General features: G+C 41.8%; 1 protein-coding gene and 1 pseudogene across 2 annotated transcripts; one reads left to right on the forward strand and one right to left on the reverse strand.

Moving 5' to 3' along the window:
- Positions 1-248: 248 nt before the first annotated feature.
- Positions 249-2,565, forward strand: LOC120060511 (annotated as a pseudogene).
- LOC120060502 (ras-related protein rab7) lies at positions 2,566-13,373 on the reverse strand. Of its 2 annotated transcripts, none has more exons than XM_039009863.1 (6): positions 13,022-13,373; positions 7,047-7,109; positions 6,800-6,926; positions 6,451-6,669; positions 6,230-6,358; positions 2,566-3,997 (listed from the first exon to the last, which is right to left on the reverse strand). In XM_039009863.1, exons 2-6 carry the CDS (start codon positions 7,097-7,099, stop codon positions 3,902-3,904), a joined length of 624 nt encoding a protein of 207 aa, XP_038865791.1. In that variant the 5' UTR covers positions 7,100-7,109; positions 13,022-13,373; the 3' UTR covers positions 2,566-3,901. The 2 variants fall into 2 exon arrangements, with proteins under 2 accessions (XP_038865791.1, XP_038865800.1); XM_039009872.1 differs by having other exon boundaries at positions 13,299-13,319.
- Positions 13,374-14,455: the final 1,082 nt, after the last annotated feature.

Below are 14,455 nucleotides of genomic sequence, written 5' to 3' on the forward strand. Positions count from 1 at the left end.
ATGTAAAAAGGTTAGAAATTGTGCTACTAATGGACATGACGGCACAAACACATCTCATAAAAGTAGTAATATTTTTGTTTGGTTTGCTTTTGGATTTTTTATTTATTAAACATTTTCATTCTTCAGAAGTTCCAGCTAGGCAGGCTAACGTTATTTAGCTAATTAATTTGCTAGCTATCATACAGTAGGCATATATTAATAATTATATAGTTAATATAGACATGCAATCATAATTGACTGTAGCGCACATAAAGCACCCACAAGCTACCCGTGGCTGAAAACACAATCATCGCGGGATGAACAGTGACGAATTTCCGGAAAAGGGCGATCCATTTAAACATCATTCCTTCCGCCCTTGCCCTGCAAGTGTATACTCGTCAGACGTCATGAAACGTCATCAGAAGTGTCCACTTAATTTGAGGGCTGAGGGGATAGGGTGTCTTTTAAGTGTTTGGAATGCTGCCCTTGAGTCATCGTGGAAAATGTTACATTTGTCAGTAATATACACAATGCATGCATTTCATTACTGCATGTTGTTTCATCAGACACTGGGCTGAGGGTGTGTGGGAGGACTGCATCACAAATACATGGGTTAGATTAATCTTAATCTTTGACTGCATTCATCCTGAAGGCGGAGGGCGCCTCTCAGTACAGAGACCGAGGTGGAAAGAATGGGATTCGGATACGTACCGACCTTCCTACAACAAGAGTCCACAGTCCTTGAGCCCAGCCTTGTCCCAAAGACATTTTGATAAGGTAAGCAAAGTATAGGTGTTCAACTGATCCTGGCTAGGGGGCTGGATGTTTCTGTGGGGGGGGGGCTTCATTTGCACCCTGCCTGGAGAGAGATTTGTGTATTAACCAGACGGTCTGCATCCACCCCTTTTCCCTCAGAATGCCCCAGTGGATGAGTGTGTGCTGGCAGCAATGACCCAAGCAAGATGCAGTACAGCACCAACAACTGTCGCAGCGGGAGCCTGCTAGAGAAGTCCTAAAAGGTGCAGAGTGAGTTGGATTCATCTTCACATGAAATACACATAACTCATCAACTGGGACAGCATGCATCCTCAAACTTGGTGTATTAGTGAATGTTTGTGTACCATTTCATTCAGGATCCGCTGCTGAAAGGACAGCACTGTTTCATCTTGGCTGACGGCTTTTATGAATGGAGGAGGCAGGAGAAAGATAAGCAGCCCTTCATCTATTTCCCCCAGACTCAAGGACCCGCTCACGTGAAAACAGAGGACCAGGATGAGGGGACACCCTATAAGGAGGATACACAGACATGCATGTCTGAAGAAGGCTCTGTAGACCTGGAAGAGGTGAGCCTACCCACACATGCACCTTTCATCACTAAGAAAACATAACATTCAGAATAAGATGATTGAGTCTGATTACACTGATGAGATCTCCCATCTTCCCTTTTCTTCTCAAAAATACTTTAGCACTCTCCCACTGACTCCATCCTGACCCATTTTGTGATCCTTCTGTTTGTCTGCAGTAATGAAATAATGTAAACTTTGCCTTTTGATGTATTTCTTTCTTATGTAGGAGGAGAAAGGAGTCTGTGAGTGGAGAGGATGGCTGTTGCTGACCATTGCAGGACTGTTTGACTGATGGACTCCCCATAGTGGAGATCCCCTCTAGACCTACACTGTGATCACTCTGGGTACATCCCCCATCTTCAAGGCATCGATGACCAGTATGGGTCTGTTTAAAACATTACTCTCTTCTTGAGTAAAGTATGTTCTTTATATATGAAAGTTTGTGTACGAGGTAGAATCACCAATGATTTTGCTTGTGTTGCAGGATGCCAGTGATTCTCGACAGAGGTCAGAAGATGGCCGAATTTTGGTCAGGTGAGGTCATTAGATGCCCTAAAACTGCTTCAGTTCAAAAACAAACTAACCTTTCACCCTGTCTCTTCACTGGTCAACAACTCTCAAAACAATTCCCGAGTGCCTGCTGCCAGTGGATCCTCAGGCTAAGAAAGTACAACAGCATGACTTCACTGAGCTACATACCCATATTTGAGATGTCTGATGTGTTCCAATCATTGAATAGCTCCTGATCATTGGTCTGGGACAACCTTTCTAAAAACATCTAGATGTAAAACCTTGAAGAGTAAAAATACATAATGGGCTCCATACCATACTACACTTTCCTCCCTGCCTCCCCTCGTCATATACACTTCCTTCCCCAGGAGCCCACGCCCTCAGCTGGCAGTAAGATGATGATGGGCTGGCTCAAGAGCAGCACACCCTCCAAGAGGAAAGAGCCAGATACTGGGAAAGTCAAACAGGAGGGCCACACTGGAGAGACCAGGCCTGAGAAGCAGCCGAAGACTGCAGGACCTCTCCAACAGTGGCTGCAGGTAACCAGTAAGAAACCCAGGACCAACTGAGTGGTTGGGACAAACATTGACTGACTTTGAAAAGAGATGGGAACAGACTGAAGAATGTATGTCTTATTGTCTTGAGGTGGAAGAGCACAAATGGTTTGATTATTTTTATGTCTGGTGTTGGTTGAAGATAATGTAATTAAACGTTTGACAGATTTCGATGGTCCCGTGTTCTGTCAACTTTCACAAGTGACCAATTTTTATATTTCGGTACAAGTAGTGGACTGAATACAAATAACAAGTGAGTGCCCCCATGCAAAATGACACATTTCAATGTATACTATAGATTTTAGTAAACTCTTTCTTTCAACAGCTGTGTGTATGAGAGCCATGATAGTAACCTACTGTGCTTTAACTACCTGTTCTACTTGCACTAACACACACAGATTCTTTATTCAATAACCATTATTATTACCTGAAACCCAAAGACATTTTTAAACAATGTAGATTAAGTGCATTTATCATTTCATTAACTTGATTAATGCTAACACATTTCCCCCATATGTCCTCTGATGCAATTCAAATTCTAAACATAATATGCGAACAGACAAAAGATCTGATCGGTAAAAAAAAAATCAAGCACTTAAATAATTTGCCAACCTGAGCTATAGGCAGAGCGAGTAACTGACAAGACATGTTTTTTTTCCTATAAACGATTGACAAAGGTTTGTAATAGTTGACAGTGTAAAAAGAAGACGGGTACTAGCTAATAATAGTAAAGAGATATATCTCCCTTGGTTTGATTCTCTACCCCGTGTCAGGTCTCAATGTTGACAAAATAATTTGCCGCTTGACTTTTCCCCCATTGAGAAACAATATGTAGGGCAGTTGAGGACATCATGGAAGTTGGGGAGCAGAGTTAAAATCCATATTGCCTCTTCTGCCTTGAGCTAATAAAAATAAAATAAAGTGTTTATTGTGGCTCCAAAATAAGGTGTCAAATAGGGTTTGAATAAGCCTACATGACAACAAAGTGCAAAAAATGCCTTCAACACACTTGTATGTTGGATTTGCTAGTTCACATTCAATCCAATTAACACATGTATCTTCAGGCAGTACATTGGTATAACCCCCACACACCATTGATATAAATTACTCAATCTGATCCTTCACCACTGGAACTTTGGGAGTGAACTATATCTAACTCCCCTTATAAAATGTTATGAGGCTGGTGTCATGGAAACAATGGCATCTAAAAAGGTTAAGGGGAAATAATAAGCAGATATGCTGTTAAATGCTCTAATATCCATCTGGGTGTTCTTTGGGCTTGGAGACTCATCTTGAGAGTAAATGTGTGATGTGTACACAGGGATGAGTACTGTGTGTGTGTGTGTGTGTGTGTGTGTAAAGTATACTTTACGAGCGGAACTCTGCTTGCATCTACGAAGGCCAGTGATGATATTGGGCAGAGGAGAGCACACAGGGGCATGGGGGATAAAGGGTAGACAAGGCAAGACAGTAGCAGGGCCAACAGTTGTCCCCTGTAGGTCTCTTAGGTCCTCAGCAGCTGCAGGCCTCCGCTGATGGCTTGGCCCGTTCGTTCCTGTCCAGCTTTATTGGTTCAGGAAACTCATTGTACAACTCCACCTCTGTCTCCTAAAAGACGAGATGGTGTTAAGTACTTTAAAGTATTTTTACTGAAGTAGTTTTGTGGGGTATCTATACATAACTATTTATATTTTACAAGTTTTACTTTACTACATTCTTAAAGACAATAATGTACTTTTTACTCCATACATTTTCCCTGACACCCAAAAGTTCATTACATTTTGATAGGAAACTGGTCCAAATTCATGCACTTATCAAGAGAACATCCCTGGTCATCCCTATTGCCTCTGATCTGGCGGACTCACTAAACACAAATGCTTTCTTTGTCAATTATGTCAGTGTTGGAGTGTGCCCATGGGTATCTGTAAATTAAAAAACAGACAATTTTACCATCTGGTTTGCTTAATATAAGCAATTTGAAATTATTTATACTTTTTCTTTTGATACTTAAGTATTTTTTCCCAATTACATTTACTTTTGTATATTTAAAACCAAATACTTTTAGACTGACTCAAGTAGTATTTTACTGGGTGACTACTTTTACTTGAGTCATTTTCTATTGAGATATCTTTACTTTTACTCAAGTATGACAATTGGGTACTTTTTCCACCACCACTGAGCTTTGTGTGACTTCAACATACAGTGCCTTCGAAGTATTCTAACCCCTTGACTTTCACATTTTGATGTGTTACAAATTGGGATTAAAATGGAGTTATCTTTTTTTTCTTCAATGATCAACACAAAATACTCATGTCAAAGTGGAATATATACAGTACCAGTCAAAAGTTTGGACACCTACTCATTAAAGGGTTTTTCTTTATTTTTTATTATTTTCTACATTGTAGAATAATAGTGAAGACAAACTATGTAGTAACCAAAAGTGTTAAACAAATCAATCTATTTTAGATTCTTCAAAGTTGCCAGCCTTTGCCTTGATGACAGCTTTGCACACTTGGTAATAATAAAAAATAAATCAATAATATATCTTCATTAGATAAGTATTCAACCCCTTAGTCAATACATGTTAGAATCACCTTTGGCAGTGATTACAGCATAAGTATCTTAATAAGAGCTTTATACACCTGGATATTTGCCCATTATTCTTTTTTTTTAACTCTTAAAGCTCTGTCAAGTTAGTTGTGATCATTGCTAGACAGACATTTAAGTCTTGCCATAGATTTAAGCCAAAACTGTAACTAGGCCACTCTGGAACATTCAATGTCGTCTTGGTAAGCAACTTGTGTAAATTTGGCCTAGAGTTTTAGGTTATTGTCCTGCTGAAAGGTGAATGTCTCCCAGTGTCTGTTAGAAACCAGGTTTTCCTCTAGGATTTTGCCTGTGCTGAGCTCTAAAAACTCACTAGACCTTGCCGATGACTACCTGATCCATAACATGACGCAGCCACCACCATGCTTGAAAATATGAAGAGTAGTACAGTACTTACTCAGCGATGTGTTGTGTTTGATTTGCCCCAAACACAATGCATGTTCTGGAATATTTTTTATTCTGTACAGACTTCCTTTTCACTCTGTCATTTAGGTCAGTATTGTGGAGTAACTACAATGTCGTTGATCCATTCTCAGTTTTCTCCCATCACAGCTATTAAACTATGTAACTGTTTTAAGGCACCATTGGCCTCATGGTGAAATCCCTGAGCGGTTTCCTTCCTAATGACTGGGTGTATTGATACACCATCCAAAGCATTATTAATAACTTCACTATGCTCAAAGGAATATTCAGTGTCTGCTTTTTTTTTTTACCCATCTACCAATAGGTGCCCTTCTTTGTGAGGCTTTGGAAAACCTCCCTGGTCTTTGTGGTTGAATCTGCACTTGAAAAATCACTACTCGACTGGGGGACCTTACAGATAATTGTATGTGTGGGGTATAGAGATGGGGTAATCATTCAAAAATCATGTTAACCACTATTATTGCACACAGAGTGAGTCCATGCAACTTATGACTTGTTAAGTACATTTTTCCTTCTGAAAGTATTTAGGCGTGCCATAACAAAGGGGCTGAATACTTACTGATTCAAGATATTTCAGCTTTAACATTTCTGCAAACAAAATTTAACTTTGACATTGATGGGTATTGTGTCTAGATCAGTGGCACAATCTCAAATTAATCCATTTTAAATTCTGGCTGTAACAACAAAACTTGGAAAAAGTCAAGGGGTGTGAAAGGCACTGTACAATGAAATCAAGACAGCACTACTGTAAATACACAAAACACACATGGCATTCAGCAAAGCGCTCATAAGCTCCCCTCTGACCCCTACCTGTTTAAGAGCATTGCGTGCGATAGTCTGGAAAGCCTGTTCAACGTTGATGGCCTCCTTAGCGCTGGTCTCGAAGTAGGGGATGTTGTTCTTGCTCTGACACCACGCCTGTGCTCGTTTGGTCGTCACCTGACAGATGCAAAGGGCAGCTGTCATTCTCTGAAGGGAACACAAGCTACTACCTGAGATGCTCTGGTCTCAAATGCTACATCTGGACCCACCTGTCTGTTCTCCAAGTCAATCTTGTTGCCTAGCACCACAAAGGGGAAGTTCTCGGGATCTCGGGGGCTGGCCTGTATAAGGAACTCGTCCCTCCAGCTGTCTAGCGTCTTAAAGGTGTTGGGGGCGGTCACGTCAAACACCAGCACACAGCAGTCTGCCCCGCGGTAGAACGCTACACCCAGAGACTGGAACCTCTCCTGCCCTGCAGTGTCCCAGATCTGTGACAGAGCACAGGGAGGCGATACATGTTCATGAACAACAATAGATTATAGGCCTACCCACTGGCCTCTACTTCAGCACAGCACTTGTGAAGTGATGAGTAAATTGATAGTATCCCTTCCCCAGTACCTGCATGGTGACAAGTCTGTCATCCACCATCACTTCTTTCGTTAGGAAATCAGCTCCTATTGTGGCTTTGTACTGGTTACTGAACTTCTTATTCACATACTGGTTCATCAGCGACGTCTTCCCAACTCTGACAAGAGAGATTCACCAACAGTTATGACAGAGTGATTGGTAAACAAACATATTTTGGTAAACTTTTAAGTTGAGAAGTGAAATTAGCCTAGCTGTGCAAGGTAGACAGGACACTCACCCAGAGTCTCCCAGGATGATGACTTTGAGTAGTACTTTCTTCCTAGACGTCATTGTGCCACAGCTGAGGAAAGAGAAGGGGCACTAAATTAGAATGGTGGACTAACCATGTACATTGTTATTATGGTAAACAGCAACCTATAACACAGGCACATAGTCTATAGGCATGCTGCCTGTGTGTCTGCTGTGAAACACCCCCCCCCCCCCCGGGTTAAAAAGCGATGCAGTTTATGACAGCATGGCTCAGGCAATATTATCACAGGCTACTACTTACAACCACTACTACTGCAGTGTAAATATTATAACACTTCCTTTGTGCAATTGACTATATTGACCAGCTGCTAGCTCAACCTCACTCTAGACATTTGGTCCACAGCTAGTGGTCCAGTCATTGGGATTACAGACAATGAAATGCTCGGAGCAGGAATAGTTCTGGGAATGTAACCAAGTACAGTGTGCCTCACTGGACACTGTTTAACTACATAAGCAACAAGACTAGTTGTTTTTGTTTTTTTAACTCTGCCTGCCCCTCCAACAACATATTCCTCTAATTTCACAAGATACAGGTTTTGGAGAGGAATGTAAGACTTAATGTAACCCAGAAACGTTTCAACATGTGAAGGAAGCTATGAGACTTGATCCACAGACAGAGAGAGTGGAATACAATATTCCTGTTGTGCAGGCCATCTTTGTGCAGAGTCCTTCCATAAAGACACATTGAATAAAGACCCACTGCTCTCACTGACCTACATTTTCTTAACAAAACAGCATAACCATATCTCCCCCAAATAAAACCTGACCATAATTATATCCTCCTGATTCCTGCTTACAAGCAACAATTAAAGCAGGAAGTACCATTGACTCGCTCAATACGGAAGTGGTCAGATGACGCGGATGCTACGCTACAGGACTGTTTTGCTAGCACAGTCTGGAATATGTTCCGGGATTCATCCAATGGCATTGAGGAGTATACCACCTCATTCACCGGCTGCCTAGTGGTTAGAGCGTTGGGCCAGTAACCGGAAGGTTGCTGGATTGAATCCCCGAACTGTAAAGGTAAAAATCTGTCGTTCTGCCCCTGAGCAAGGCAGTTGGACCCACTGTTCCCAGGGCGCCGTGGATGTCAATTAAGGCAGCCCCCTGCACCTCTCTGATTCAGAGGGGTTGGGTTAAATGCAGTAGACACATTTCAGTTGAATACATTCAGATGGACAACTGACTAGGTATCCCCCTTTCACTTTCATCAATAAGTGCATCAACAATGTCGTTCCCGCATGTACATTTGCCAACCAGATGCCATGGATTAGAGGCAACATCCGCACCGAGCTAAAGGCTAGAGCTGCCGCTTTCAAGGAGAGGGACACTAATCCAGACGCTTATAAGAAATCCCTCAGACAAACAATCAAACAGGCAAAACGTCAATATTGGACCATGATTGACCTTCCGGACAGACCACCCCCAGGTGGTAAGGGTAGGCAACAACACATCTGCCATGCTGATCCTCAACACTGGGGCCCCTCAGGGGTGCGTGCTTAGTCCCCTCCTGTACTTCCCGTTCACCCACGACTGCGTGGCCAAGCACGACTCCAACACCATCATTAAGTTTGCTGACGACACAGCAGTGGTAGGCCAGATCACCGACAATGATGAGACAGCCTATAGGGAGGAGGTCAGAGTCCTGGCAGTGTGGTGCCAGGACAACAACCTCTCCCTCAATGTCAGCAAGACAAAGAGCTGATCGTGGACTATAGGAAAAGGAGGACCGAACAGGCCCCCATTAACATTGACGGGGCTGAAGTGGAGCAAGTGAACGTGCTGTGTGGAAGGAAATTTGCAACACAAACAAACATGGAGGAGAGTGAACATGACACAGAGCACGGAGACACAGAGCTTGTACCTAAAAGAGGGGCCACGTCGGTCGCATGGATGTGGTTTGGGTATGAAAAGTCTGTCACGACAAAAAAAAACGTCCTCTGCAAATATGTCGCAGGGCAGTCCCGACAACAGGCTCAAATACCACTAACCTCTTTTACCACCTATGCAAGAATCATGTGAAACAGTACGGAGAGAGTCTACGGATGAGACCCAAAAAGTACAGTCGAGTGCTCAAAACAAACCCCCAACTCAGACGTTGCAAGAGGCTTTTGCCCACAGGAGATAACAACTGCCGTTACAACTTACATTTGCAAAGACATGGCCCAAATTTACATGGTCGAGAAACGTGAGTTGTATATTTGTTGAGTATAATTCAAAATGTAATAAGAAATAGGCCTTTACATGTGGTAATTTTATAGAAACTATTTATTCATTGAATTTACAGAAAATTTGCTATATTGTGATATGTATCGCTTTATGAAATGACCTATATCAGGATATGAGATTTTGGCCATATCACCCAGCCCTAGTCCAAACACACCAAGACAGTTGTGAAGAGGGTACAACAACACCTTTTCCCCCTCAGGACACTGAAAAGATGTGGCATTGGTCCCCAGATCCTCAAAAAGTTCTACAGCTGCACCATTGAGTGCATCCTGACCGGTTACATCACCACCTGGTATGGCAACTGCTCGGCATCTGACCATAAGGCGCTACAGAGGGTAGTGCGTATGGCCCAGTACATCACTGGGGCCAAGCTTCCTGACATCCAGGACCTATATAATAGGCAGTGTCAGAGAAAAGGCCCAAAAAATTGTCAAAGACTCCAGTCACCCAAGTCATAGACTGTTCTCTCTGCTACCACACGGCAAGCGGTACTGGAGCACCAAGTCTAGGACCAAAAGGCTCCTTAACAGCTTCTACCCCCAAGACATAAGACTACTGAACGATTAATCAAATGGCCACCCTATTAACATTGACCCCCCCCCCCCCCCCCCTTTGTTTTTACACTGCTGCTACTCGGTGTTTATTACCTATGCATAGTCACTTTACAAGTTACCTCAACTATCCTGTACCCCAGCACATTGACTCGGTACCGGTACCCCCTGTATATAGCCTTGTTATTGTTATATAATTTTCTTGTGTTCTTTTAGGATTTTTCTTTTTTTCCCCACTTTAGTTTATTTAGTAAATATTTTCTTAACTATATTTCTTGAACTGCACTGTTGGATAAGGGCTTGTAGGTAAGCATTTCACAGTAAGGTCTACACCTGTTGTATTTGGCGCATGTGACAAATTAAATTTGATCACAGGACCGTGCATTCAGGAACCCTGACCTGGGATGTAGACCAACATAAGTGATCAATTGGACCACTCTAGAGGGTGGAAGATACATGCATGGTGCCAAAATAGGCCTAACCCCAGTCTGAACAATTAAATGAAGCACTATATACTTTTTTAATTTCTAACAATATGGCAATTCTGACTGTGGCCTTGCTGACTCCATATTTAATCTCTAACCTGACATTCATGAGAGTCGGGTGGGTCACATGGGTTTCGCATGTAGAAAGCAACACCACAGATTATCCATTATATTGACCAGCTACACTATTGGCCAGTAACAACGAAGATAATTGTCTTTAAAAATGGAAGACAGTCGGGAGGAGGCCAGATCAGGTGAGACCATTCCAGCCAATGAGAGGGCAGACACGCGTGTGAACAACATGCATAACGGTTTCCACTAATTACCAAAGCCAAAGTCAAAATGATCTATCATAAAAACTTGTGAAAACTAAAAATGTGCTTTTTGGTTATAATTTAAGGTAAGGGATAGGCATATAGTTAGCAGTGTGGTTAGGTGGAAAATCACATTTTAAGAAGATAAATTGTAGAAATAGGCGGGGTTTATGACTTAGTGGTAACTATTGACAACCAGGCACAACTCCACTATAACTTTTTTTCTCTCAAAATTGCCGGGATGTCACGTGTCCTTCCTATATCAGTACACTTGTAACAAAACATTTTGCAACGGAAATCGTTTACCCCAAACGGATGGATTTTGCAACGAAAACAATAGTTTCTATTGGACAAATTCAGGAATGTACTCATTACCTCGATTCTGAAGCAAACGAAAAAGGGGGGACCTATTTGAATTTGTCAAATAGACACACTTACATACAATCATCATAGACTCTGCTGCTACAATGTTCATTATATATCCTGATGCCTACCTTACCCCTAAACATACCTAACTCTACTACTCCAGTATCCCTGCACATTGTAAATATGATATTGGAACCGACCCTGACTGATACTGAACAAAAATATAAACACAACATGTAAAGTGTTGGTCCCATGTTTCATAAGCTGAAATAAAAGATCCCAGAAATGGTCAATTTCTCTCCAATTTTGTGCACACATCTGTTTACATCCCTGTTAGTGAGCATTTCTCATTTGCCAATATAATCCATCCACCTGACAGGTGTGGCATATCAAGAAGCTGATTAAACAGCATGGTCATTCCACAGGTGCACCTTGTGCTGTGGACAAAAGGCCCCTCTAAAATGTGCCATTTTGTCACAACACAGTGCCACAGATGTCTCAAGTTTTGAGGGAGTGTGCAATTGGCATGCCACCAGAGCTGTTATCAGCTAATTTAATGTTAATTTCTCTACCATAAGCCACCTCCAACGTTGTTTTAGAGAATTTGGCAGTACGTCCAACCGGTCTCAAACTCAGTCCACGTGTAACCACGCCAGCCCAGGGCCTCCACATCTGGCTTCTTCACCTGCAATATCTGAGACCAGCCACCAGGACAGCTGATGAAATCGAGGAGTATTTCTGTCTGTAATTAGGGCCATTTTGTGGGGAAAAACTCATTCTGATTGGCTGGGCCTGGCTCCCAAGTGGTTGGGCCTATGCCCTCCCAGGCCCACCCACAACTGCACCCCTGCCCAGTCATGTGAAATCCATAGATAAGGGCCTAATGAATTTATTTCCATTGACTGATTTCCTTCTATGAACTTAAACTCAGTAAAATCGTTGAAATTGTTGCATTTATATGTTTGTTCAGTATACTTTCTTGTGTTCTCATCTCTATTTCTCATGTGTTTTTGTTCTACTTTACTTTTTTTGTAGTACTACTGATATTGATTACTGCATGGTTGGGAAAAAGCAAGCAAGAATGGCGTTTCCCTGTACTTGTGCACGTGAAAATAAAAACTTGAAACTTTAGAAACTAGTTTTACTCTGTTTGGTTCTTAAACGGCTAAAAGTTAACGTAATGAATACACCCCAGGTAGGTCCCTCGTTTGTTTCCATCCATTTGCTTCCTAGAGTTTTGAAACAGACGAAACATTTTTGCAACTGATTCCGATTAATGAATACACCCCTTGCTGGCTAGTAAGGTTAGCTCGTAAACAAATGTTTACCAGTTGCTAACATACTAGCTAGTTAGCTAATGATTACAGATGAGCACGTCATTCAACACTAACGTTAGTTATTTTATCAACAAGGTTAGCTAAATTGAGTAACGTTAGCTAACATGACAGTTAGCTAAACTCTAGCTAAACGGTCTGTTTGTTTTCTAACAACGTTACTTTAGCTAACTAGTAGCTGGCATAATGTTGGCGTTACCCCTGATGGGCCTAGTAGGTTAGCTAGCCCGTTAACGTGACGTTAGTTGGTGCATTACTAACTAGCACCTAGCTAATTACATACTACAGAGCCATACATTTAGAAAAATAGCTAAGTACATGGTTTTGGATAGTTAGCTACGTACATGATTTTGGATGTTTACTGGCTGTTTAGACAACTAACTGTAATTGGACAGGACTGATTTTGACAAAGATGTTCTCGTATGACTGATGAGTGACACTCATATTATAGTCAAGAAGCTAGGTATCTGACTTCAGTGTCTAGTGCTCAACGCCCACTGCGGGGACAAACGACCCGTTAGCTAGGTATCTGACTTCAGTGTCTAGCGCTCAACGCCCACTGCGGGGACAAAACGACCCGTTAGCTAGGTAAGTAAATTGGTAAACATAAAATAACCATTTATCAAAATTTGTGCAGAAAAAGAATACCAGATACAAATCTTACCTTGATCAACCCAAACACAGGGAAGGAATATTAAAGAATGTTCAAATGGGCCTTTCGTTTTAGTAGATGAAAAACAGACAACTTCAATTTTGTCTGTCTGCCCCCCCCCACCCAACAACCTAACGTTCGTTAGCTAGCTAGTGGTGTGGCAACGTTGCTGTCAGAACGCACGCCTGTTTAATTATATGCAATATATACTTTCAATACTAGTAGGTAAGCCACCTGTGTTTCCAAAGTAAGATAAATTATTAAGCAAGAGGAATCCCTGTAGGTTTACTTGAAGAGGGCCTATTTCTTTTTCTTTTCAGTCTCTTGTCACTTCCTCCAAAACAACCTCTGAGTCAGCAATCTTTGACGTCATCACAGATGTTGACTAAGACACGCCCTAAACCCTGCCCTCTTTTCACTGTATATGGCAGGGTTTCCCAAATTAGGGGTCACCTCATTTGAAAACGTGATAGCTAGAGAAAACAGGGTAGCTAGACCAAAGTCGCGCTTGGTCAGCCTGGTCTCATACACTCGACCTAACATAGTAAACGTAAATCCGGGAAACTCAAATGAGTATAATATGTTAGGTATTTTTATTTTACCTTTATTTAACTAGGCAAGTCAGTTAAGAACAAATTCTTATTTTCAATGATGGCCTAGGAAAAGTGGGTAACTGCCTTGTTCAGGGGCAGAATGACCATTTTTTACCTTGTCAGCTCAGGGATTTGATCTTGCAACCTTCCATTTACTAGTCCAACGCTCTAACCACTAGCCTACCTGCCACCCTTATGTATGGTTACATAAGAAAAAGGTTACTTATTAACAGAACAATGAAAGGAGGGTGGTTGGTAGTGGTGGATGTGTGGGCGTATAACACCTATGTCTAGAAACCCAAAGGTTACATGTTTGAATCTCATCACAGACAACGTTAGCATTTTGGTAACTTTTAATCTACTTAGTACTTTTTAGCTACTTTGCAAGTATTTAGCAAATGAGGTCGTGAATGACCTCATTACTAAGTACAAAATTGATTACATGGCTATCTTCAGACTGTAGTGCTGCTTTTATTGAAGCCACTCTTATGGAAGCCTTCCACCGCCCAGACTACAGCTTAATAACAAACATTTAAAAAACATGGTTATCAGTCAATGAAGACCTGATGAGAAGTTTGATGATATGTGCCCTAGCCTACCACGCAAAGGCACTATGGATTTATTTTTCCCTGGTTGACACAGACATGCTTAGGAAAGTGATATCATAATTTAAGCCTTCTACCTGCCTTCACAATCCTATCCCCACCATCTTCTTCAAAATTGTCTTTATTTGCATATCTCAAGAAGTGCAAGCTATTGTTAATCACTCCCTGTTCACAGGCACTTTACGCAGATGACACCATTCTGTATACCTCTGGCCCTTCTTTGGACACTGTGTTAACTAACCTCCAGA

This window comes from Salvelinus namaycush, chromosome 2, assembly GCF_016432855.1.
Source record: "Salvelinus namaycush isolate Seneca chromosome 2, SaNama_1.0, whole genome shotgun sequence".
NCBI lineage: Eukaryota > Metazoa > Chordata > Actinopteri > Salmoniformes > Salmonidae > Salvelinus > Salvelinus namaycush.

Bases quoted from the DNA above. Each gene is read 5' to 3' on its own strand.
- LOC120060502 (XM_039009863.1), bottom strand. From the start codon at position 7,099: ATGACGTCTAGGAAGAAAGTACTACTCAAAGTCATCATCCTGGGAGAC. The intron at 6,927-7,046 runs GTGAGTGTCCTG...CTCTCTTGTCAG, and splicing joins ATCATCCTGGGAGACTCTGG to AGTTGGGAAGACGTCGCTGA. The intron at 6,359-6,450 runs GTGGGTCCAGAT...TGCATCTGTCAG, and splicing joins TTGACTTGGAGAACAGACAG to GTGACGACCAAACGAGCACA.